Source organism: Nasonia vitripennis (assembly GCF_009193385.2).
Source record: "Nasonia vitripennis strain AsymCx chromosome 5 unlocalized genomic scaffold, Nvit_psr_1.1 chr5_random0007, whole genome shotgun sequence".
Taxonomy (NCBI): domain Eukaryota; kingdom Metazoa; phylum Arthropoda; class Insecta; order Hymenoptera; family Pteromalidae; genus Nasonia; species Nasonia vitripennis.
In genome coordinates, this window is record NW_022279658.1 from 211,137 (window position 1) to 238,682 (window position 27,546).

General features: G+C 39.3%; 2 protein-coding genes across 15 annotated transcripts in view; both read right to left on the reverse strand.

Moving 5' to 3' along the window:
• Positions 1 to 27,546, reverse strand: part of LOC107982113 — a 729,835-nt gene that overhangs the window by 197,273 nt on the left and 505,016 nt on the right. Inside the window, exon 4 of one of the 14 annotated variants that reach the window (XM_031933122.1) lies at positions 23,641 to 23,885. The exons of the other annotated variants lie outside the window; for them this stretch is intronic. Coding sequence (XP_031788982.1) covers positions 23,668 to 23,885 — 218 coding nt within the window. The 3' untranslated portion in view covers positions 23,641 to 23,667. Of the gene's footprint in view, positions 1 to 23,640; positions 23,886 to 27,546 lie in introns of those variants that run through there. 14 annotated transcript variants of the gene reach the window in all.
• LOC116417938 lies at positions 13,706 to 16,578 on the reverse strand. Its single transcript, XM_031933115.1, has 2 exons — positions 16,459 to 16,578; positions 13,706 to 16,379 (listed from the first exon to the last, which is right to left on the reverse strand). Exon 2 carries the CDS (start codon positions 16,369 to 16,371, stop codon positions 15,244 to 15,246), a length of 1,128 nt encoding a protein of 375 aa, XP_031788975.1. The 5' UTR covers positions 16,372 to 16,379; positions 16,459 to 16,578; the 3' UTR covers positions 13,706 to 15,243.

Consider the following 27,546-nt stretch of genomic DNA (forward strand, 5'->3'; position numbering starts at 1 on the left):
TCGCATTCCTTCGATGAGCCACGTATTTTATTATTGAACTCGCTGCGCGTGGAGTAAGTGGGTTTGAAAGCATTAGTTTTAGACTTTTTTCTCGCTCTTGCTCGCCTTCCTACGATGTACCAAGTTTAAATAAATTAATAATTTGGAAAGCATAGGGTAAATGGGTTAACGCATATTGGTTTTAGATTTATTCTCGCTTTACCCGCCTTCCTTTGATGATCCACGTATTTTATTATTGAACTCGCTGCGCGTGGGGTAAGTGGGTTTGGAAGCATTAGTTTTAGATTTACAGCTTGTCGATGTTCGCCTTCCTTTAATGTGCCACGTATTTTATTAGCGAACTCGCTGCGCGTGGGGTAAGTGGGTTTGGAAGCATTAGTTTTAGATTTACAGCTTGTCGATGTTCGCCTTCCTTTAATGTGCCACGTATTTTATTACCGAACTCGCTGCACGTGTGGTAGATTGGTTATGTTCGCTTTCGGTTTTAATTTTTCGTCTCACTTTGATCGCCTTCCTTCGGCGTGCCACGTATTTCATTATTGAACTCGCTGCGCCTGGGGTAGGTTGGTTATGAAGCTTAGGTTTAGTTTTACAGTTTGTCAAGTTTCGCCTTCCTTCGATGTGCCACGTATTTTATTACCGAACTCGCTGCACGTGTGGTAGGTTGGTTATGGTCGCTTTCGGCATTAATTTTTTGTCTCGCTTTGATCGCCTTCCTTTGATGATCCACGTATTTTATTATTGAACTCGCTGCGCGTGGGGTAAGTGGGTTTGGAAGCATTAGTTTTAGATTTACAGCTTGTCGATGTTCGCCTTCCTTTAATGTGCCACGTATTTTATTAGCGAACTCGCTGCACGTGTGGTAGGTTGGTTATGTTCGCTTTCGGTTTTAATTTTTCGTCTCGCTTTGATCGCCTTCCTTTGATGAGCCACGCATTTTATTATTGAACTCGCTACGCGTATGTTTAATTGGTTTTGAAGCTTTAGTTTTAGATTTACAGCTTGTCGAGGCTCGCCTTCCTTGCCTCGTATTTTATTATTGAACTCGCCGCGCGTGGGGTAGGTTGGTTATGGTCGCTTTCGGCATTAATATTTTGTCTCGCTTTGATCGCCTTCCTTTGATGAGCCACGTATTTTATTATTGAACTCGCTGCGCGTGGGGTGAGAGGGTTTGGAAGCTTAAGCTTTAGATATACAGCGTGTCGAGGTTCGACTTCCTTCGACGTGCCACGTATTTTATTTTCAAACTCGCCGCGCGTGGGGTAAGTGGGTTTGGAAGCATTAGTTTTAGATTTACAGCTTGTCGATGTTCGCCTTCCTTTAATGTGCCACGTATTTTATTAGCGAACTCGCTGCACGTGTGGTAGATTGGTTATGTTCGCTTTCGGTGATAATTTCTCGTCTCGCTTTGATCACCTTCCTTTGATGAGCCACGCATTTTATTATTGAACTCGCTGCGCGTATGTTTAGTTGGTTTTGAAGTTTTAGTTTTAGATTTACAGCTTGTCGAGGCTCGCCTTCCTTCGATGAGCCACGTATTTTATTATTGAACTCGCTGCGCGTGGGGTAAGTGGGTTTGGAAGCATTAGTTTTAGATTTTTTCTCGCTCTTGCTCGCCTTCCTACGATGTACCAAGGTGTAGTTTAAATAAATTAATAATTTGGAAAGCATAGGGTAAATGGGTTTACGCATATTGGTTTTAGATTTATTCTCGCTTTACCCGCCTTCCTTTGATGATCCACGTATTTTATTATTGAACTCGCTGCGCGTGGGGTAAGTGGGTTTGGAAGCATTAGTTTTAGATTTACAGCTTGTCGATGTTCGCCTTCCTTTAATGTGCCACGTATTTTATTAGCGAACTCGCTGCGCGTGGGGTAAGTGGGTTTGGAAGCATTAGTTTTAGATTTACAGCTTGTCGATGTTCGCCTTCCTTTAATGTGCCACGTATTTTATTACCGAACTCGCTGCACGTGTGGTAGATTGGTTATGTTCGCTTTCGGTTTTAATTTTTCGTCTCACTTTGATCGCCTTCCTTCGGCGTGCCACGTATTTCATTATTGAACTCGCTGCGCCTGGGGTAGGTTGGTTATGAAGCTTAGGTTTAGTTTTACAGTTTGTCAAGTTTCGCCTTCCTTCGATGTGCCACGTATTTTATTATTGAACTCGCTGCGCGTGGGGTAAGTGGGTTTGGAAGCATTAGTTTTAGATTTACAGCTTGTCGATGTTCGCCTTCCTTTAATGTGCCACGTATTTTATTAGCGAACTCGCTGCACGTGTGGTAGGTTGGTTATGTTCGCTTTCGGTTTTAATTTTTCGTCTCGCTTTGATCGCCTTCCTTTGATGAGCCACGCATTTTATTATTGAACTCGCTACGCGTATGTTTAATTGGTTTTGAAGCTTTAGTTTTAGATTTACAGCTTGTCGAGGCTCGCCTTCCTTGCCTCGTATTTTATTATTGAACTCGCCGCGCGTGGGGTAGGTTGGTTATGGTCGCTTTCGGCATTAATTTTTTGTCTCGCTTTGATCGCCTTCCTTTGATGAGCCACGTATTTTATTATTGAACTCGCTGCGCGTGGGGTGAGAGGGTTTGGAAGCTTAAGCTTTAGATATACAACGTGTCGAGGTTCGACTTCCTTCGACGTGCCACGTATTTTATTTTCAAACTCGCCGCGCGTGGGGTAAGTGGGTTTGGAAGCATTAGTTTTAGATTTACAGCTTGTCGATGTTCGCCTTCCTTTAATGTGCCACGTATTTTATTAGCGAACTCGCTGCACGTGTGGTAGGTTGGTTATGTTCGCTTTCGGTGATAATTTCTCGTCTCGCTTTGATCACCTTCCTTTGATGAGCCACGCATTTTATTATTGAACTCGCTGCGCGTATGTTTAGTTGGTTTTGAAGTTTTAGTTTTAGATTTACAGCTTGTCGAGGCTCGCCTTCCTTCGATGAGCCACTTATTTTATTATTGAACTCGCTGCGCGTGGGGTAAGTGGGTTTGGAAGCATTAGTTTTGGATTTTTTTCTCGCTCTTGCTCGCCTTCCTACGATGTACCAAGGTGTAGTTTTAATAAATTAATAATTTGGATAGCATAGGGTAAATGGGTTAACGCATATTGGTTTTAGATTTATTCTCGCTTTACCCGCCTTCCTTTGATGATCCACGTATTTTATTATTGAACTCGCTGCGCGTGGGGTAAGTGGGTTTGGAAGCATTAGTTTTAGATTTACAGCTTGTCGATGTTCGCCTTCCTTTAATGTGCCACGTATTTTATTAGCGAACTCGCTGCGCGTGGGGTAAGTGGGTTTGGAAGCATTAGTTTTAGATTTACAGCTTGTCGATGTTCGCCTTCCTTTAATGTGCCACGTATTTTATTACCGAACTCGCTGCACGTGTGGTAGATTGGTTATGTTCGCTTTCGGTTTTAATTTTTCGTCTCACTTTGATCGCCTTCCTTCGGCGTGCCACGTATTTCATTATTGAACTCGCTGCGCCTGGGGTAGGTTGGTTATGAAGCTTAGGTTTAGTTTTACAGTTTGTCAAGTTTCGCCTTCCTTCGATGTGCCACGTATTTTATTACCGAACTCGCTGCACGTGTGGTAGGTTGGTTATGGTCGCTTTCGGCATTAATTTTTTGTCTCGCTTTGATCGCCTTCCTTTGATGATCCACGTATTTTATTATTGAACTCGCTGCGCGTGGGGTAAGTGGGTTTGGAAGCATTAGTTTTAGATTTACAGCTTGTCGATGTTCGCCTTCCTTTAATGTGCCACGTATTTTATTAGCGAACTCGCTGCACGTGTGGTAGGTTGGTTATGTTCGCTTTCGGTTTTAATTTTTCGTCTCGCTTTGATCGCCTTCCTTTGATGAGCCACGCATTTTATTATTGAACTCGCTACGCGTATGTTTAATTGGTTTTGAAGCTTTAGTTTTAGATTTACAGCTTGTCGAGGCTCGCCTTCCTTGCCTCGTATTTTATTATTGAACTCGCCGCGCGTGGGGTAGGTTGGTTATGGTCGCTTTCGGCATTAATATTTTGTCTCGCTTTGATCGCCTTCCTTTGATGAGCCACGTATTTTATTATTGAACTCGCTGCGCGTGGGGTGAGAGGGTTTGGAAGCTTAAGCTTTAGATATACAGCGTGTCGAGGTTCGACTTCCTTCGACGTGCCACGTATTTAATTTTCAAACTCGCCGCGCGTGGAGTAAGTGGGTTTGGAAGCATTAGTTTTAGACTTTTTTCTCGCTCTTGCTCGCCTTCCTACGATGTACCAAGTTTAAATAAATTAATAATTTGGAAAGCATAGGGTAAATGGGTTAACGCATATTGGTTTTAGATTTATTCTCGCTTTACCCGCCTTCCTTTGATGATCCACGTTTTTTATTATTGAACTCGCTGCGCGTGGGGTAAGTGGGTTTGGAAGCATTAGTTTTAGATTTACAGCTTGTCGATGTTCGCCTTCCTTTAATGTGCCACGTATTTTATTACCGAACTCGCTGCACGTGTGGTAGATTGGTTATGTTCGCTTTCGGTGATAATTTCTCGTCTCGCTTTGATCACCTTCCTTTGATGAGCCACGCATTTTATTATTGAACTCGCTGCGCGTATGTTTAGTTGGTTTTGAAGTTTTAGTTTTAGATTTACAGCTTGTCGAGGCTCGCCTTCCTTCGATGAGCCACGTATTTTATTATTGAACTCGCTGCGCGTGGGGTAAGTGGGTTTGGAAGCATTAGTTTTAGATTTTTTCTCGCTCTTGCTCGCCTTCCTACGATGTACCAAGGTGTAGTTTAAATAAATTAATAATTTGGAAAGCATAGGGTAAATGGGTTTACGCATATTGGTTTTAGATTTATTCTCGCTTTACCCGCCTTCCTTTGATGATCCACGTATTTTATTATTGAACTCGCTGCGCGTGGGGTAAGTGGGTTTGGAAGCATTAGTTTTAGATTTACAGCTTGTCGATGTTCGCCTTCCTTTAATGTGCCACGTATTTTATTAGCGAACTCGCTGCACGTGTGGTAGGTTGGTTATGTTCGCTTTCGGTTTTAATTTTTCGTCTCGCTTTGATCGCCTTCCTTCGGCGTGCCACGTATTTCATTATTGAACTCGCTGCGCCTGGGGTAGGTTGGTTATGAAGCTTAGGTTTAGTTTTACAGTTTGTCAAGTTTCGCCTTCCTTCGATGTGCCACGTATTTTATTATTGAACTCGCTGCGCGTGGGGTAAGTGGGTTTGGAAGCATTAGTTTTAGATTTTTTCTCGCTCTTGTTCGCCTTCCTACGATGTACCAAGGTGTAGTTTAAATAAATTAATAATTTGGAAAGCATAGGGTAAATGGGTTTACGCATATTGGTTTTAGATTTATTCTCGCTTTACCCGCCTTCCTTTGATGATCCACGTATTTTATTATTGAACTCGCTGCGCGTGGGGTAAGTGGGTTTGGAAGCATTAGTTTTAGATTTACAGCTTGTCAATGTTCGCCTTCCTTTAATGTGCCACGTATTTTATTACCGAACTCGCTGCACGTGTGGTAGATTGGTTATGTTCGCTTTCGGTTTTAATTTTTCGTCTCACTTTGATCGCCTTCCTTCGGCGTGCCACGTATTTCATTATTGAACTCGCTGCGCCTGGGGTAGGTTGGTTATGAAGCTTAGGTTTAGTTTTACAGTTTGTCAAGTTTCGCCTTCCTTCGATGTGCCACGTATTTTATTACCGAACTCGCTGCACGTGTGGTAGGTTGGTTATGGTCGCTTTCGGCATTAATTTTTTGTCTCGCTTTGATCGCCTTCCTTTGATGATCCACGTATTTTATTATTGAACTCGCTGCGCGTGGGGTAAGTGGGTTTGGAAGCATTAGGTTTAGATTTACAGCTTGTCGATGTTCGCCTTCCTTTAATGTGCCACGTATTTTATTAGCGAACTCGCTGCACGTGTGGTAGGTTGGTTATGTTCGCTTTCGGTTTTAATTTTTCGTCTCGCTTTGATCGCCTTCCTTCGGCGTGCCACGTATTTCATTATTGAACTCGCTGCGCGTGGGGTAAGTGGGTTTGGAAGCATTAGTTTTAGATTTTTTTCTCGCTCTTGCTCGCCTTCCTACGATGTACCAAGGTGTAGTTTAAATAAATTAATAATTTGGAAAGCATAGGGTAAATGGGTTTACGCATATTGGTTTTAGATTTATTCTCGCTTTACCCGCCTTCCTTTGATGATCCACGTATTTTATTATTGAACTCGCTGCGCGTGGGGTAAGTGGGTTTGGAAGCATTAGTTTTAGATTTACAGCTTGTCGATGTTCGCCTTCCTTTAATGTGCCACGTATTTTATTAGCGAACTCGCTGCACGTGTGGTAGGTTGGTTATGTTCGCTTTCGGTTTTAATTTTTCGTCTCGCTTTGATCGCCTTCCTTCGGCGTGCCACGTATTTCATTATTGAACTCGCTGCGCCTGGGGTAGGTTGGTTATGAAGCTTAGGTTTAGTTTTACAGTATGTCAAGTTTCGCCTTCCTTCGATGTGCCACGTATTTTATTACCGAACTCGCTGCACGTGTGGTAGGTTGGTTATGGTCGCTTTCGGCATTAATTTTTTGTCTCGCTTTGATCGCCTTCCTTTGATGATCCACGTATTTTATTATTGAACTCGCTGCGCGTGGGGTAAGTGGGTTTGGAAGCATTAGTTTTAGATTTACAGCTTGTCGATGTTCGCCTTCCTTTAATGTGCCACGTATTTTATTAGCGAACTCGCTGCACGTGTGGTAGGTTGGTTATGTTCGCTTTCGGTTTTAATTTTTCGTCTCGCTTTGATCGCCTTCCTTTGATGAGCCACGCATTTTATTATTGAACTCGCTACGCGTATGTTTAATTGGTTTTGAAGCTTTAGTTTTAGATTTACAGCTTGTCGAGGCTCGCCTTCCTTGCCTCGTATTTTATTATTGAACTCGCCGCGCGTGGGGTAGGTTGGTTATGGTCGCTTTCGGCATTAATATTTTGTCTCGCTTTGATCGCCTTCCTTTGATGAGCCACGTATTTTATTATTGAACTCGCTGCGCGTGGGGTGAGAGGGTTTGGAAGCTTAAGCTTTAGATATACAGCGTGTCGAGGTTCGACTTCCTTCGACGTGCCACGTATTTTATTTTCAAACTCGCCGCGCGTGGGGTAAGTGGGTTTGGAAGCATTAGTTTTAGATTTACAGCTTGTCGATGTTCGCCTTCCTTTAATGTGCCACGTATTTTATTAGCGAACTCGCTGCACGTGTGGTAGGTTGGTTATGTTCGCTTTCGGTGATAATTTCTCGTCTCGCTTTGATCACCTTCCTTTGATGAGCCACGCATTTTATTATTGAACTCGCTGCGCGTATGTTTAGTTGGTTTTGAAGTTTTAGTTTTAGATTTACAGCTTGTCGAGGCTCGCCTTCCTTCGATGAGCCACTTATTTTATTATTGAACTCGCTGCGCGTGGGGTAAGTGGGTTTGGAAGCATTAGTTTTAGATTTTTTTCTCGCTCTTGCTCGCCTTCCTACGATGTACCAAGGTGTAGTTTTAATAAATTAATAATTTGGATAGCATAGGGTAAATGGGTTTACGCATATTGGTTTTAGATTTATTCTCGCTTTACCCGCCTTCCTTTGATGAGCCACGTATTTTATTATTGAACTCGCTGCGTGTGGGGTAAGTGGGTTTGGAAGCATAAGTTTTAGATTTACAGCTTGTCGATGTTCGCCTTCCTTTAATGTGCCACGTATTTTATTAGCGAACTCGCTGCACGTGTGTTAGGTTGGTTATGAAGCTTAGGTTTAGATTTACAGCTTGTCGATGTTCGCCTTCCTTTAATGTGCCACGTATTTTATTAGCGAACTCGCTGCACGTGTGGTAGGTTGGTTATGTTCGCTTTCGGTTTTAATTTTTTGTCTCCCTTTACTCGCCTTTCTTCGATATGCCACGTATTTGATTATCAAACTCGCCGCGCGTGGGGTAGGTGGGTTTAAAGCTTTAGTTTTAGATGTACAGCTTGTTGATCTTCGCCTACCTTTAATGTGCCACGTATTTTATTATTGAACTCGCTGCACGTGTGTTAGGTTGGTTATGAAGCTTAGGTTTAGATTTACAGCTTGTCGATGTTCGCCTTCCTTTAATGTGCCACGTATTTTATTAGCGAACTCGCTGCACATGTGGTAGATTGGTTATGTTCGCTTTCGGTTTTAATTTTAATAATTTGGAAAGCATAGGGTAAATGGGTTTACGCATATTGGTTTTAGATTTATTCTCGCTTTACTCGCCTTCCTTCGATGTGCCACGTATGTTATTGTTGAACTCGCTGCGCGTGGGGTAAGTTGGTTCAGAAGCTTTGGTTTTAGATTTACAGCTTGTCGATGTTTGCCTTCCTTTAATGTTCCACGTATTTTATTACCGAACTTGCAGCGCGTGAGGTAAGTTGGTTTGGAAGCATTAGTTTTAATTTTTCGTCTCACTTTGATCGCCTTCCTTCGATATGCCAAGGTGAAGCTTAAATAAATGATTAAATTTGAGGAGGTCGGGGTTAATAGTTTTATGCATTTTAGTTTTTGTTCTAATCTGATCCCAGATTTGTCATCAGGCACTCTGAATATCCCTAACAGTAGACTCCTTTTAATCAAATATATAATATTACATTAATTTGCATAAATAACACTGTTTAAACAAATAATTTCGCGAATCTGATATAAGTTTCGAAATCAGTGACCTCGAAAATCCCTAGTAGAACACTAATTTTTGTGAAAAAATTAATTTTGCAATAATTTGCATAAACCAAATTGTTGAATCAAATCATTTAGCATATCTGACATCAAATTCGTGTTCAGCTTCCAAAAACTCCATATACAGTTTGTCAAGTTTCGCCTTCCTTCGATGTGCCACGTATTTTATTACCGAACTCGCTGCACGTGTGGTAGGTTGGTTATGGTCGCTTTCGGCATTAATTTTTTGTCTCGCTTTGATCGCCTTCCTTTGATGATCCACGTATTTTATTATTGAACTCGCTGCGCGTGGGGTAAGTGGGTTTGGAAGCATTAGTTTTAGATTTACAGCTTGTCGATGTTCGCCTTCCTTTAATGTGCCACGTATTTTATTAGCGAACTCGCTGCACGTGTGGTAGGTTGGTTATGTTCGCTTTCGGTTTTAATTTTTCGTCTCGCTTTGATCGCCTTCCTTTGATGAGCCACGCATTTTATTATTGAACTCGCTACGCGTATGTTTAATTGGTTTTGAAGCTTTAGTTTTAGATTTACAGCTTGTCGAGGCTCGCCTTCCTTGCCTCGTATTTTATTATTGAACTCGCCGCGCGTGGGGTAGGTTGGTTATGGTCGCTTTCGGCATTAATATTTTGTCTCGCTTTGATCGCCTTCCTTTGATGAGCCACGTATTTTATTATTGAACTCGCTGCGCGTGGGGTGAGAGGGTTTGGAAGCTTAAGCTTTAGATATACAGCGTGTCGAGGTTCGACTTCCTTCGACGTGCCACGTATTTTATTTTCAAACTCGCCGCGCGTGGGGTAAGTGGGTTTGGAAGCATTAGTTTTAGATTTACAGCTTGTCGATGTTCGCCTTCCTTTAATGTGCCACGTATTTTATTAGCGAACTCGCTGCACGTGTGGTAGGTTGGTTATGTTCGCTTTCGGTGATAATTTCTCGTCTCGCTTTGATCACCTTCCTTTGATGAGCCACGCATTTTATTATTGAACTCGCTGCGCGTATGTTTAGTTGGTTTTGAAGTTTTAGTTTTAGATTTACAGCTTGTCGAGGCTCGCCTTCCTTCGATGAGCCACTTATTTTATTATTGAACTCGCTGCGCGTGGGGTAAGTGGGTTTGGAAGCATTAGTTTTAGATTTTTTTCTCGCTCTTGCTCGCCTTCCTACGATGTACCAAGGTGTAGTTTTAATAAATTAATAATTTGGATAGCATAGGGTAAATGGGTTTACGCATATTGGTTTTAGATTTATTCTCGCTTTACCCGCCTTCCTTTGATGAGCCACGTATTTTATTATTGAACTCGCTGCGTGTGGGGTAAGTGGGTTTGGAAGCATAAGTTTTAGATTTACAGCTTGTCGATGTTCGCCTTCCTTTAATGTGCCACGTATTTTATTAGCGAACTCGCTGCACGTGTGTTAGGTTGGTTATGAAGCTTAGGTTTAGATTTACAGCTTGTCGATGTTCGCCTTCCTTTAATGTGCCACGTATTTTATTAGCGAACTCGCTGCACGTGTGGTAGGTTGGTTATGTTCGCTTTCGGTTTTAATTTTTTGTCTCCCTTTACTCGCCTTTCTTCGATATGCCACGTATTTGATTATCAAACTCGCCGCGCGTGGGGTAGGTGGGTTTAAAGCTTTAGTTTTAGATGTACAGCTTGTTGATCTTCGCCTACCTTTAATGTGCCACGTATTTTATTATTGAACTCGCTGCACGTGTGTTAGGTTGGTTATGAAGCTTAGGTTTAGATTTACAGCTTGTCGATGTTCGCCTTCCTTTAATGTGCCACGTATTTTATTAGCGAACTCGCTGCACATGTGGTAGATTGGTTATGTTCGCTTTCGGTTTTAATTTTAATAATTTGGAAAGCATAGGGTAAATGGGTTTACGCATATTGGTTTTAGATTTATTCTCGCTTTACTCGCCTTCCTTCGATGTGCCACGTATGTTATTGTTGAACTCGCTGCGCGTGGGGTAAGTTGGTTCAGAAGCTTTGGTTTTAGATTTACAGCTTGTCGATGTTTGCCTTCCTTTAATGTTCCACGTATTTTATTACCGAACTTGCAGCGCGTGAGGTAAGTTGGTTTGGAAGCATTAGTTTTAATTTTTCGTCTCACTTTGATCGCCTTCCTTCGATATGCCAAGGTGAAGCTTAAATAAATGATTAAATTTGAGGAGGTCGGGGTTAATAGTTTTATGCATTTTAGTTTTTGTTCTAATCTGATCCCAGATTTGTCATCAGGCACTCTGAATATCCCTAACAGTAGACTCCTTTTAATCAAATATATAATATTACATTAATTTGCATAAATAACACTGTTTAAACAAATAATTTCGCGAATCTGATATAAGTTTCGAAATCAGTGACCTCGAAAATCCCTAGTAGAACACTAATTTTTGTGAAAAAATTAATTTTGCAATAATTTGCATAAACCAAATTGTTGAATCAAATCATTTAGCATATCTGACATCAAATTCGTGTTCAGCTTCCAAAAACTCCATATACAGTTTGTCAAGTTTCGCCTTCCTTCGATGTGCCACGTATTTTATTACCGAACTCGCTGCACGTGTGGTAGGTTGGTTATGGTCGCTTTCGGCATTAATTTTTTGTCTCGCTTTGATCGCCTTCCTTTGATGATCCACGTATTTTATTATTGAACTCGCTGCGCGTGGGGTAAGTGGGTTTGGAAGCATTAGTTTTAGATTTACAGCTTGTCGATGTTCGCCTTCCTTTAATGTGCCACGTATTTTATTAGCGAACTCGCTGCACGTGTGGTAGGTTGGTTATGTTCGCTTTCGGTTTTAATTTTTCGTCTCGCTTTGATCGCCTTCCTTTGATGAGCCACGCATTTTATTATTGAACTCGCTACGCGTATGTTTAATTGGTTTTGAAGCTTTAGTTTTAGATTTACAGCTTGTCGAGGCTCGCCTTCCTTGCCTCGTATTTTATTATTGAACTCGCCGCGCGTGGGGTAGGTTGGTTATGGTCGCTTTCGGCATTAATATTTTGTCTCGCTTTGATCGCCTTCCTTTGATGAGCCACGTATTTTATTATTGAACTCGCTGCGCGTGGGGTGAGAGGGTTTGGAAGCTTAAGCTTTAGATATACAGCGTGTCGAGGTTCGACTTCCTTCGACGTGCCACGTATTTTATTTTCAAACTCGCCGCGCGTGGAGTAAGTGGGTTTGGAAGCATTAGTTTTAGACTTTTTTCTCGCTCTTGCTCGCCTTCCTACGATGTACCAAGTTTAAATAAATTAATAATTTGGAAAGCATAGGGTAAATGGGTTAACGCATATTGGTTTTAGATTTATTCTCGCTTTACCCGCCACTTATTTTATTATTGAACTCGCTGCGCGTGGGGTAAGTGGGTTTGGAAGCATTAGTTTTAGATTTTTTTCTCGCTCTTGCTCGCCTTCCTACGATGTACCAAGGTGTAGTTTTAATAAATTAATAATTTGGATAGCATAGGGTAAATGGGTTTACGCATATTGGTTTTAGATTTATTCTCGCTTTACCCGCCTTCCTTTGATGAGCCACGTATTTTATTATTGAACTCGCTGCGTGTGGGGTAAGTGGGTTTGGAAGCATAAGTTTTAGATTTACAGCTTGTCGATGTTCGCCTTCCTTTAATGTGCCACGTATTTTATTAGCGAACTCGCTGCACGTGTGTTAGGTTGGTTATGAAGCTTAGGTTTAGATTTACAGCTTGTCGATGTTCGCCTTCCTTTAATGTGCCACGTATTTTATTAGCGAACTCGCTGCACGTGTGGTAGGTTGGTTATGTTCGCTTTCGGTTTTAATTTTTTGTCTCCCTTTACTCGCCTTTCTTCGATATGCCACGTATTTGATTATCAAACTCGCCGCGCGTGGGGTAGGTGGGTTTAAAGCTTTAGTTTTAGATGTACAGCTTGTTGATCTTCGCCTACCTTTAATGTGCCACGTATTTTATTATTGAACTCGCTGCACGTGTGTTAGGTTGGTTATGAAGCTTAGGTTTAGATTTACAGCTTGTCGATGTTCGCCTTCCTTTAATGTGCCACGTATTTTATTAGCGAACTCGCTGCACATGTGGTAGATTGGTTATGTTCGCTTTCGGTTTTAATTTTAATAATTTGGAAAGCATAGGGTAAATGGGTTTACGCATATTGGTTTTAGATTTATTCTCGCTTTACTCGCCTTCCTTCGATGTGCCACGTATGTTATTGTTGAACTCGCTGCGCGTGGGGTAAGTTGGTTCAGAAGCTTTGGTTTTAGATTTACAGCTTGTCGATGTTTGCCTTCCTTTAATGTGCCACGTATTTTATTACCGAACTTGCAGCGCGTGAGGTAAGTTGGTTTGGAAGCATTAGTTTTAATTTTTCGTCTCACTTTGATCGCCTTCCTTCGATATGCCAAGGTGAAGCTTAAATAAATGATTAAATTTGAGGAGGTCGGGGTTAATAGTTTTATGCATTTTAGTTTTTGTTCTAATCTGATCCCAGATTTGTCATCAGGCACTCTGAATATCCCTAACAGTAGACTCCTTTTAATCAAATATATAATATTACATTAATTTGCATAAATAACACTGTTTAAACAAATAATTTCGCGAATCTGATATAAGTTTCGAAATCAGTGACCTCGAAAATCCCTAGTAGAACACTAATTTTTGTGAAAAAATTAATTTTGCAATAATTTGCATAAACCAAATTGTTGAATCAAATCATTTAGCATATCTGACATCAAATTCGTGTTCAGCTTCCAAAAACTCCATATACCTTGCTGCTTCGGACTTGAACGTTTAAAAAATGTGAATTTTGCAACAATTTATTTAAAAAAAATTGTTTAAATAATATATTTTACAATTTCGATAGCAGATTCGTGTTGAGCGACCCCAAAAACCTTAAGTCTGATCTGTTTTGCCCTTCAATTTTCCGTAATTTTAGTAGTCGTAATCCTTAACGTCTAGCGTAAAAGGGGCGACATTGAAATTTCTTACTATAAAGTTACTATAAAGTTACTATAAAGTTCATTTGTTTATTTGTGTATTTATAAATCTACGGGCAAGAATTCCCTTACAAAAATATAGAATTCAGGTACATAAAATATTGAGTAGAACGAACAATATAAAACAACAAGATAATATAAACCAAGTTACCTAACTAAATGCCGATACAAATGATTTGAGATTCACTTTAAATTCCGACAATTGCTCAATGACAGTGATACGTTGAGGGAGAGAATTCCAGGCACGCTTTAGGCTGGGTAAGGTCGAATAGAACCCAAAGTTCGAATGCGCCAGATGCTCATGTATAAATCTATGGCTACGCAGATTATAGTATAATTGTCTAACTGAGAAAAGTTCGGAAATCGTCGGACGAATCATAAAATTACGCAAAAGTTTAAACGTAAGCAGACCATCATGGTACCGATGTACTGACTGTGTCGAAGGAATACCCAACGATGTCGCAATGAGTGAATAATCGTGATCAATAGGCGCCATGGGCTGGCCGGACCTGTTGGCCAATTAACAAATGAATTTATGTTGAACGGAATCTAGATGGTTAATAGCAATTTGAGTGTATGGAGACCAAATTTGACAACAATAGATGAAAGTAGGCATGACCAGAGTATTATAAAGAGAAAGAATAGCGGATATGTTGGAAAAGTCACGAGTAGTTCTCTTCAAAAATCCGATCAGCCCACGACACCTAGAGACCACGTAATCAACATGAGGTCTAAAGGTTAAGCGCGAGTCAAATAAAATCCCCAAGTCCCTAACCACCTTCGTGCGGGCAATAACCGATCCGTCAAGCTCGTACTGGAACTGTAGTTGCGTCTTGCCTCTATAAAATGACACAACCTGGCTCTTGGCCGCGTTTATAACCAGGCCATTTTCGCATGCCCAACCGCCCAAAGCATTAAGATCAGCCCTCAGTCTCTCCACATCATCTTCCGAATGAATACGCATAAAAATCTTGACATCGTCAGCGAACAACAGGGCATTCGCAAAGCGAAATTGCTTCACAAGATCATCAATATAGATGCAAAACAGTAAAGGACCCAGGTGAGAGCCCTGAGGTACGCCAGACGACACCAAGACAGCTGGAGACACACTATTATTTATTCTGACAGACTGATAGCGGTTCGAAAGATAAGATGACAATAGATCAAATATGGAACCTCGAACACCAAAGTTCCACAGCTTAGCCAGCAACCTGTCATGATCAACTCTATCGAAAGCCTTAGAGAAATCCACATAGATAGTGTCCACTTAAACCTAGTTCTCATCGGCATCAGAGACAGTCATTAAAAATCAAGAGGTTAGTTAAGGTCGATCGGCCAGGCAGAAAGCCGTGCTGCAGAGCAATGATCTTACAAAGTAGTCGCTGGGACAATACGTCAGTCAAAAACGCATCGAAAAGCTTCGGAATGCAGCTGATGAGAGAAATAGGCCTATAATTTTTGACATCATGTCTATCGCCATGTTTAAACACCGGAAAAATATAAGAACGCTTCCACGCCTTAGGAAAATACCCATTAGCCAACATCTTGTTAAAAATATCGACTATGGGGCCTCTCCAAGACTGGCCAGCAGCGCTTAAGAAAAACATTATGTACATTGTCCGGACCAGGGTTCGCCGTGCATTTCAACTCACGGACGAAAGGGTGCAAATCCTCCGCCAAAACACTTACGTTGGAAATAAGCTCGTACGAATGAAGAAGACGATTCAAAGGGCTAGCTGGACTACAGTTATAAACTGAATTGAAATGGGAAGAGAACAAGTTAACCGTTTCAGGCTTCGATTCAGCCTTTAAACCATCAAGATACGTTGTAACTGGAATACCAGCCTCGCCCTTCAAACCATTGACAAATGACCAGAACGCGTTTATGTTGGACCTAAGGCCGGTTTCCACAGATTGAACATAATCCCGGTACCGAGATCTCGACATCCGGATACAAACGGCGCGGAGCCTCTTAAATACAATTTCATCGCTGGTTTCGCCAGTGAGCTTCCACGCTTTATGAGACAACTTTTTATCTCTAATAGTACGTATAAGTTCTCGATTATACCATACAGAATATGTACTAGGACTCGATCTCGACAAAGGAACCTGTTTGCTAATACAGGTGCCCACAACATTATAAAAACCGCACAAAATATCATCGAGACAGTCACTAGAAAGGATCGAATCCCAGTCCACATCACTAAGATGGTTAACAATTGATTCGTAATCGGCAGCAAAAAAGTTACGCTTTGACACAGGTACAAAATCACTATCACAACAAATATTAACATTAAAAGCACTCGGAACATGATGACCATCGGTAGGCACAAGCTGTTCATTCAGTTCAAAGAGATCGATGAAATCAGGGGATCCAAACAATAGGTCCAACGAGTAGTCCTTCGATGAATGTGGTGGAATCAGTTGGGACAGTCCCAAAGATGAAAAACAGCCGCAGATGAGTTCAGCCTTCATGCGATGACCCGGATCCACATAGCCAATCTGAGCAAACTGTAGTGGATTTGAGTGCCATGTGACGGAAGGAAGATTGTAATCTCCCACCATAACAAGCTGACAATCAGCATTGGCCTCAGCGACGATCTCCAGCCCATCGACATACTCCTGGTATCGTGTCGTATCAGAATTAAGCTGAAGATAGACCGCACCCAGGATCATGGTGATGTCTGGAAGGGAAATTCTGATGAAAATTTGCTCGAGTGAGGATTCGACAAATAATTCAGAGGAGTTGATGTGATTCCTTACAGCAACAAGAACGCCACCATCTCTTGAGACCCCAACAGCCTGAAGGTCACAATCCCTTCTATAAATCCGATAGCCAACCAGTCCGAGCTCAGCAGATAATAAAGCGGGTTACAGCCAAGTCTCTGTAAAAACGATGATATCCGGTAAATAAGCCAGTTGAAGAAGATTTGAACGAATATAGGTTAGCTTATTTACCAGTGAGTGGACATTTTGGTAGTAGATGGTGAGCTTGGCTTTATCCGCAACACAATAATTAGCTTTGATATCTGTTGGCAAGAAAAAACCCCTGTCTCTTCTTGGCGTCAATGAGAGCTAAACTGCCCCGAACAAATTTGACAGTCTTGGGCCTGTCAGGATGGTCGCGATTATACTTGCTCGCCTCCTCAAGCAGCTGACGACGACGTGAAATTTGACTAAAGAAAAAAAATTATTCTCTTATTGTAACATGTTTTCTATTTATTTATGATGAATTATGTATAATAGTTATAAGTGAGTGCTTTGGAAAGGTCACACAAGTACAATATCACTTTTTTGAACTTTTTAAATAGTCGCCAGAAATTTTAAAGTACAAAATTAGCAGTCTGTACTTTAACGAAGTTTAAAATCAATAATTTGATCTTTCGAAAAGTACAAAATCTCTCTTTTAGAAATTTTAAGGTACAAATTTTACAATCTCAACTTTTCTTAAGTACAAATTGCGATATTCGGACTTTTTTACGTCGATTTTTGTACTTTAGGGTTTAGCGTGCAAAGACTGAATTTGAAAAATTGTTACTTATGTCTACAAATTGTTAATTAATGCAGTCTATGGAAAGTGTATTGAACGAGAGCGGAAACGTGTAGATGTGCGATTAGTAAATAAATTTACAGGCAGATATCGAGCAGGAGCACGCATAGCTCTACCAAATTTTCACAGTTGTGCAATCTTCGATGAAAATTTGGTTGCTATACAGCTGAAGTGGACAAGTATTACAATCAAGAAACCAATATACGTTGGTCTCTCCATTTTAGATTTGTCAAAACATTAGTATATGATTTTCATTATTCATATATGAAAAAGCGAGTTGGAGAAAAAAGCAAACTCCTTTATATAGACACTTTTTTTTAAGTGGCATTTGGAACTCGAAAGTTCATCGCCTCATCTACGCAAGCCTTCCACGCTGCCCTGTCTTGTGTCAACCCCACCCAAGATGCACCCCTCCGATCGTCACTCACCCGTCCTATTTCTACTAAATCCGCTTTTACGTGGTCCTCCCATCTGCGTCTAGGTCTACCTAGAGGTCGCGTTACCATCGGCCTGCCCTTCATGACACGCGCTGCCGTACGGTCGTCTCCCATTCTCGCTACGTGCCCTGCCCATCCCAATCTGCGTGATTGTATTATTCTGTTAATATTTGGTGACGAGTACTGATTGTGTAACTCATCATTTTGTAGTCTTCTTCATTCCTCGGTTTCCTCATTTTTCGTCGGCCCGTATATTTTTCGCAAGACTTTATTTTCATATACCCTAAAACGGTTGTCCGCCTGCTCAGTGAGAGCCTACTTGTCGCATCCGTACAGAACCACCGGCAGTATTATTGTCCTTTATATTCTTATTTTAACGTTTTTAGACAACAGCCTCGACTTAAGTAAATTACTCACGGCGTAGAAGCAAGCATTACCAGAATAGAGTCTCTTGTTTATTCCGACATTAATCTCGTTTCTATCATTTATAGTCGTACCCAGATACCTGTATTCGCTAACCTTTTCAAAAGTAAAATTCCCAACTCTGAGATCTCCCTCCCCTCTGCAGATGCCTAGTTTATCAACAATCATGTACTTTATTTTGGATTCACTCACTTCTAACCCTGTATACTCTGCCGCTTTTATGAGGATTTCCGCGTTTCTTGCTACCGTTTCCCTACAATCCCCCAGTATATCCAAATCATATGCGTAGCCTAGTATCTGCGTTGTTCCATTAAGCGTTGCGCCCAGCTGGCTCACCTGCATTTTTCTAATGACATACTGTAACGTTAAGTTGAACAGCACCGTAGAGAGCCCATCCCCTTGTTTCAAACCATCGTGTATCGTGAAGGGTTCTGATACATTACCGCCTACTCGGGCCTTTCCCGTGCTTCCGTTCAGACATATTTGAATTAATCTCACGAGTTTTTTTGGTACACCGAGAAGTACTAGAATTTGATACATTTTGCTTCGCTTAATAGAATCGTACGCTTTTTTAAAATCTATAAATAGTTGGTGTATGTTTCGCAAAATTCCCACTTTTTCTCTAACAACTGTCTTATGGTAAACATTTGATTGCTCGTCGATCTGTTGCGCTGAAATCCGCACTGATAATCTCCTACTATATCTTCCACGAATGGATTAAGCCTAGCTTGTATTACGTTTGACAGAACTTTGTAGCACGTTGCTAAAAGTGAGATACCCCTATAGTTATTGCAGTCTGTCTTATCCCCCTTTTTAAAAATCGGTATAATGACAGATTCCTTCCAATTTTCGGGAAATGGTTTCATTTTTCCAGATGGCACATACTAGTTTATAGATTTTAAAAGTAAGCTCGACGCCCCCATATTTAAGTAACTCAGCTGGTATAGAGTCATTTCCTGATGCTTTGTTGTTTTTTAGTTTTTTAACTGCGGCCTCTACTTCGTGGTAGCTTGGTTCCTCCACGTGGAATTCAGCAGTGTGAATTTCGTCCCCTAATTCTTCGCTATTTTCGTGCACGTTTAATAATTTATCGAAATAGTTTTTCGACAGCAACAGTAATTTGTTGTCATTTGTTACGAGGTCCCCGTTTTGGTCCTTCATCAATTGCGCTCTACTCCTAAAACCCTTTCTGATGGCGTTATCCCTTAGGTTATTTTCCTTACTGTTTGTTTCTATTCTCCTAATAAGATTCTTTTGATAATCCCGCTTCTTATTTCTGTAGATCGCACCCGCCTGTTTCCTTACATTAGAATACTCTTCTACGGTCCTATCGTTTCTATTGTGTAGGCTATCTAATTTAGCCTTTTGCGCCTTTCAAACCAGAGTTCGCACTCTTCGTCAAACCATGGTTTGCTCTTTGGCTTTTTTATTTTACCCAGTACTCTGTTCGCGGCCTCTTTTACCGTTTTTTTGATGTCCCCCCATAAGCTATTCGGTTCGCCATTCCCTTCCAGCGATGTGTTTGCTTCTTCAAGTGCCTGAAACCTGTTATTAATTTCTATCTGGTACCTAATTCGTTCTGTTCTATCGTGTAGCTTTTCAATATCGAAGCTTTCTACCTTGTTTGTTCGATTACTATTTTGATTCGCTACTAATCTAGCTCTTAATTTGGCTACTACTAAGAAGTGGTCTGAGTCGCTATCTGCCCCTCTATGAGCCCTTACGTCGAGAACTTTAGTATGACGTATTTTTTCAATGAGAAAATGATCGGTTTAGTTCGGTGTGGCCCCGTCCGGCGATATCCACGTTACTTTGTGTATGTCCTTGTGCTTAAAACACGTAGTTTTGATTATAAGATCTTTTGCTGCCGCGAAATTTATGACCCTAATACCCTTATCGTTGCTGGCTTTATGCAAGCTTTCCTTCCTTATAGTAGGCCTAAACATTTCCTCCCTATCTATTTTAGCATTCAAATTGCCTAATACTATTCTTGTATCGTAAGACGCGAACTGATCGATTACCTGCTCTATAGTTTCGTAATAGAGATCCTTAGCTTCATTTTCTTGGTCCTCCGTAGGACAGTATACATTAATAAATACATATCTATACCATTCGATGATGATGTACGAGAGCCTATCATTGACGGATTTCAAACTTTTAACCGAATGTATGATGCTTTTGCTTACGAGAAATCCGGTGCCTAGGGATCTTCCGCTCCCGGCCCCATACAGGTACGTGAAGTTACCCGATGCCAGTACTCCGCCATCTGGCCACCGCGATTCCTGTATAGCTACCAAATCTAGATTGTACCTATCAGCTTCCTTTATGAGTTCTTTAAACGCGCCTGCTCTGTATAGACTTCGAACATTCCAAGTTCCGACCCTTAAGTCCCTTTTGGTTTGGTTTTGATTTTTTTGAGCCATAATAGTATGTTAAACTCGCGCGCTTTGGATCCTCTTCCGATCGCAGGTAAGTCCACCATTCTAGAGGTGATATCCCCCATACCTCTCTAGAACTAAGTATGAGAGCTTTCCGACTTTGACGAGGACAGTGTCAACTCGTGGTCGGACACACTACAGATTCATTCTCATTCTCGCATTATACTTATAAAACGTCTCTTGACTTCTCGCTCATTGGCCTGTGTAACATTTTCAGGCTCGATTCCTGTTGTCCGATGTTTTCTCGAATTGTATGCTTTGAGCAAGTTAGGTAGAATATCGAACCATTTGTAGCTTCCTTGTTTACTGAATTCTAACCACATTGCATTTTTTAAGGTTCTATTAAATCGTTCGCATATGCTTGAATAAAGATTACTATGTGAAAAGTATAAGTGTTTATTGTGCTTCTTCATAAGTTTTTGAAAAATTGAATTGTAAAATTGTTTTCCTTGGTCAGTTTGTAGATTCTTCGGTACTCGACCTTCTTTCAGTATTGACTTCATAGCTGCAGTAACATCATTACCACTCTTTGACTTGACTGGGATGGCACATGCATACTTTGAAAATATATCTATGACAGTGAGTAAGTAATGAAAACCTTTGTTCTCTTTAGAATATGGTATCATTTCTACAAGATCAGCTTGCCAAGTCTCATCTATTCCACGTATGTCATATTTTCTTCTCTTGTATCGCCGACGTGCTGGCTTGTGCAGCTCTCCAGCTACTCTTTGACATTTCATCATCGTTGTAAATTCGTCACTACGAACTTTTAATTGTTTATTCACTTCTCCAATAATATAATCAATACCAGAGTAATTGCGAAGAGTTGTACTATAAAGATAACGCAATTTTGCATTCACTTCCAATTGATGTTTTTCAACTTGCTGCTTATATTCTTCTATAACTTTACCAATTCCAGCAAGTTTAGCAGCTATATAATTTATTTCAGTTTGTAGAATAACTTTCAGTAAATGCAAGATGTTTGCATCGTTTGGATGATTGGGCTGTCCTAGGTTGCAAAGTCGCTTATTTTCTAAATCAAAATCACCATCCGGTATAAAATTGAAACCAATGCCTGGAGGACCGTGACTCACTTGCGAGCCCTCAAGTTTTCTTTCAAACACATCGAGACCCATGGTAATACTGGTGCAAAAAAGAAAGTTGCGTGTCAATATATATATATATATATATATATATATATATATATATATATATATATATATATATATATATATATATATATATATATATATATATATATATATATATATATATATGCCCAGTTTCACGTAATTCCTCAATAATCGACTGGATTTCATTGACGTGATTATTATTTCCAGCTGATCATTCGGCAATCAATAATCGAAGTCTCTCAGTATGCTCGTTTGGATCATCCCAGTAGACGAGATCAATGAAAGAATTTTTCTTAGCTATTTTATATTTAGGTATGAGTCCTTCTCCGCTGCTGTTGTTCTTTTTACGTGAAGTGCTGCAGAACATTGGTGCTAAAATATTCATATATTTATTACTTCTCGACATTCGTATAGATTCATCTTTGCTGAATTTTTTCCGATGAGCATTTGTTGCTTCCAGATTCTTGCGATGATTTTCACGATCTGCTAAACTCAAAAGAAGATCATCCGGTTATTTTTTAAATAGCAATTCCATAAGTCCACTAGTTTTAGGATAACTTTCATTTCTGACTTTGACATATTTATCATCAAATTCAATTTCTGAATCACCAATCATATACACTCTATCAACCTTTCGCACTTCGTATATATTATCAATTGTTCTACGGCTTTTATCTAGCAATGATAAAAAGTCTTCAGCTGATTAATTTTTTCCACTCGCAGATCTAAATGTAGAATTGGTCATTGTGTCAAAAGCATCATCATCATCATAATCATAAACAGTATAAACCAATAAACTTGATTTATTATTATTATTATTTTGATCGTTGAGCAAACTTGATTGATCAATTCTCATTCGTTTTTTCATTTTCTTACAGCTGTTTTTATCCAAAATGTGATTAAATGGTTGCTGCAGTGGGCTTTCACTTTTCATCTCAATAAGTTTCTCAAGTGGTGTGATGACTGCTTTTAGAGTATCACCGATGACTTTTTCAAAATAATCTTTTTACTGTTTTAATAAAGTGAAAAAGATGATTTTAAAACATTATCTCTTTCTTGAAGTCTGACATGCTGACGTGGTGATGTGAGACTGATAATTCCTTTTTTATTGCAAAACAGTCGAATCCTTTTCTGTATATACCCCCATTCATCAATCTATCTTTGTCAATAACAATAAATCCGTATCTATCATTCTTCTAACATTCTGAACAAAGATTCCGAAATTTATTAAAGTCACCGAAGTTAAATCGGTATTCACATGATCTTAATAAATATGTTTAAGATTTACATCATCTTGTCGATAAATTATTAACAAATTGACATTATCCCTAATCAGATGTTTTCCTATATGAGCATAAGATTGACATAGAATAGAAACTATCTACACTTTTATGTCTCCCCATACAGAAGAGTGCTCTGACGTTATTTTGCTTCTCACATTCCACATCATCAAAAATCATAATTGAATTTAGAAGGGCTTCATCCGGAGATACTACAGATTCATGCTCACTGAACAGAAGATATGATTCTCCTTCAATCGGATCCAGGACATTTTTGAGAAATTGATACTTTGGCTGATTCAAGGATTAAGAGTATACATACAAATTTGCAAACCTAAGACCATTGGGATGTGTTATTAAAGCCAATAAACTATTTGTTTTTCCACAGTTTGACGGCCCGCAGAAAACTGCTCGTATACTATCTGTTAGTAATTGACCCCCATGACGCTTTTTTCTCTTCTCTTTTCCAAAATCAAAATTTGTCACGGGGAGTTTAACGTTCTGCTCGGTAAAATCCATGTTCACTCAACAGAGTCAGATATAACATTGAGCTCTCGAAATATAAACACTCGTTTTATACCATGAACGTCAGTTGTGAATCAACGCTCGAAGAAAGATGATCATATACGAATCTCAGCAACAGCCAAAAGCCTATGGATTGCTCAATAAAGTTAACAAAAACTTACCTGTTGAAATGCATCTTCCTGGATATCAATACTGCGGTCCCGGAACCAAATTAAAAAGCGAATGAAAAAAGGAGATCCTGGCATTAATCCGCTTGATCAGACATGTAGAAAACATGACATAGCTTACTCCGATAAAAACGGATATCGTAAAGCTGCTGACAAGAAGCTTGCTGAGGAAGCAACGTATCAGAGCTAAGGATGCTAGTCTTGGTGAAAAAGCTTTTGCTTCTGCTGTTAGTAATGCTATAAAATTAAAAGGAAAAACTGAAATGGAACTGAAATTTAATAAGTTAGTAACTGTAGCTAAAAAATCAATTATAGCAAGTAAACATTCTCGCAAGGTTATTCAATCAGCCTTGAAGGGTGTACGTCAAGCTGTTAAAAGTGTAGGTGGAAAGAAAAAAGTTATCATTCCACGTGTTCTGCCGCTTCCATCAAAAATTGGTGGAGTTCTTCCTTTTCTCATTCCATTATTCCCAGGTCTAAGTGCCACCGGTGCTCTAGCAGGAGGTGTTGCTAAACTAGCTAAAGCAGTTAATGATGCTAAAGCTGCGCAGAAAAATCATGAAGAAAGTAAGAGGCATAATAAGCCCATGGAAGCTATTGCTTTAGGCAAAGGTCTCTACCTCAAGCCCTATAAAAGTGGAATAGGATTATTTATGAAACCTCATATAGGTCGTGGTCATCAAGTCAGTAGAAAAAAAACTTCGATTTAACTTTGCCAAATCGTGCACTGACTGACTACGATCTAAAAAAATATGCTCATATGATGAAAATCTCAGATTTCCGTGGTGTTTTCATGAGAAATAGTCTACCTCCTGATGGCCCATTGCATAATGAATCAGCAGTGGTAAACTTGGATGACTTTCAAAATAGAGGCACTCACTGGGTTTGCTATCGCAAACTTGGTCCTGAAGTGATTTATTTTGATAGTTTTGGCGATCTTAAACCTCCCAAAGATCTTATGTTGTATTTTCACGTAAAGGAAGTGAAATACAACTATAAAAGATATCAAAATTTTGACTCATTTATATGTGGCCATCTTTGTCTTTATTTCTTAGCTGGGAGACTATAAAAGAGGTGCTCACAGACAAATGGAATCATTATCTTCCGATCAGTCATGAAAGATAGCTTCACTCTAAGTCTCTCAGGAAATTCATCTGTTCTAGAAGCGCAATATTTTCTTTCGATTGAACTACCACAGGATAAAAATTTTGTTTTGGGTTTAGTTGAACTTTTATCATTTAACTTTATTCCCAATGTTGATTATTCAAATAATAAACTGCATTTAAACGGAGATGCTGTTATTAGTATTCTTACCGGCAGTTATGAGATTGATGCTATTAATCAATTTTTACAAGAAACATTGAAATTCAAAGGAATTGAATTCTCTTTGAAAGCTAACAACAATACACTTAGAAGTGAAATTCTCTGCAGTCATCCGATAAATCTCACACCTCACGATTCCATAACACAGCTCTAATTTACCAGTGAAAATATTGAGAATCAATGCACTCAGAGTTAGATGCAATATTACTGGAGGTATCAATAATAAAAAAAGTTCATACAATCCATGGGTTCTTTCCCAGAGTACCCCCAGAATATAAAATTATAGAAGTTTCGTCACACGTCATATATCTACCGCTCAGTGTCAAGTGCATAGATCATCTACAAATTCGAATTGTCGATCAGGATGGAAATTTGGTGAATTTTCGAGGAGAAATCACTATTAAACTCAACATCAAATCTGTACAATGGGTATCGTTTACAATTCTGGATTATATATAAGTCAGCCATCATGTCAATCAGTCATTAGTCGACCGAAGAAACTCAAACCGTTAACACGCAAGAGCATTAAGTTTCTGAAAAGTTTAGAACTAAAAGTTCGTGGAAAAAATTCACGTGTGTAATTATTTGCTGCTTCCAGAAAAATGGACGAACTTCTAAGCATTCAATCAGGTGTTGTATTTGATGAGTCTATTGCTCATTACGAAGTACACGCACATCAACCATACTCATCATTAAGCTTTGACAACAGCGATGAAATTTGTATTTCTATCTAACATCAAGTTCTATGTCTCTTACCATCGCGCAGCTCTATCCACATATGTGGAAAATTGCAAGTAAAAGGTGGATCAACAGCTAAAACTAAAGGCTATAGCCGGGTTACTATGGTGAAATGGCCCCCTTGGAAAATGTATATATGTTATATACCATTCGATGGGGGATAAAAAAAACTCCCATAGCCAAATTTTTAGCTCTCTGCCTAGTGCGCATGCGCAGTAACGTCGATAAACGTGTTTTTTTGATTTTATTTTTTTCTGAAGTCCCTATAGGATAAAAATTTTTTTAAAAATTCACATTGGTGTATTTTTATGTCATGAATAACTGCAATTTTTTTGGGATTACATAACCTCAAATATCGGATCTAAAAAAATTATTAAAGTTTTCAATCGATATTTTGACCCCCTTGTTTTTGAGGTGCAACTTTTTAAGTAGACTTTTTTTGTGTACTTTTTCCCGTTCTTTACGATGGCACTAACGTTTTTTCCTTAAAAATGGTGGCACAACTCGATTTGAGCCAAAAACTGATTTTTTTGCCATTTTTTCACGTTTTTAGCTGGTTATGTTACAATTTAGTTACTAAAGTGACTCCTTTTGAGTAGTTTTGCATATCTTCCCATGAAAACATAATCAAATGAAATATTTTGTTCGCTCCAAGCCGTATTTTTTATATTATCTTACGTTTTCAATGATGGTCTTATCAGAATTGTGATATCACCTTATTATAAAACTGATGGCTAATGTTATGTTCTTTTTAAACGTTCTGTGATTGGTCGAAAGTATTGTCTCTGTCGCACTTTTTTGTTTATTGTTTATTTTTATTTATAATAAAAGGTTATGCTTGGCCGCGCGGTTGACGCGGCGGCTGCAATGCAGACGATCTGCATAGTGAATGGTCAATCATAAAATTAAGAATTATCAGGAGCATAAACAAATAAAGTATTTTGATTTCTTAATTAATTAAACGATGCGCAAACCAATGGCCAACATTGTTTTTTTCAAAACTAATTTTTTTTTTTCTTACAATTGTCTATATAAGGGAGAAAGTACAATACGTCCCGTCCCGTCCCGTACCGACCCCGGGACATACCGTCTGAAATAAGTCACTTTTATATTATTGGCTAATTCTGTTCGATAACCCAATCGACGGTACAGAATTAGCCAATCCCGTAAAAACAGCTTATTTCAGACGGTATGTCCCGAGGTCGGTACGGGACGACGGACTCAATTGTACTTTCTCCATAATATACTAATACAAGTGAATGGTGAAAACGCTGTTAGTATAAGTTTATAACTTTTAAAGTAAATTAAAATCTAGCAAATAAAAATTGTTTCGATTTTTCTTTTTACTATTTCGGCTTTTGACTGATAATTGATAGCAATACTAGAAAAAATAATAAAGTAGTTAAGTATTTATTTTCAAATACATTGGAGTTAGTTGGAACCGAAGGCTGACGCGGCTACTTTAAATCTTTCTGCTGTTTACTTCAAAACTAACAATCTTGTATATTTAAAGTGAGTACTATATATTTTACATATCTTTTAAAAAAATGAAGATTTAACAAAGTTTTTCAAAAGTTTTGACATCACAGATTATATGCTTTGATATTAGGGTTATATGTATTTCTAATACATATTACACAATAAATTAATATTTTGTTAAATAACTTCTTTAAAATCAAAACCTATTATTAATATCTAAAATGTTATTTTTATGCCGACACTGAGTTTTGAAAAAAATACTGTAACCAACCTACTGATAAATAAAAAATCTCCCATGTATTTATAATAAATACACTTGTATTTTACCGGTATATGCAGAGTAAGACTTATTAATGGG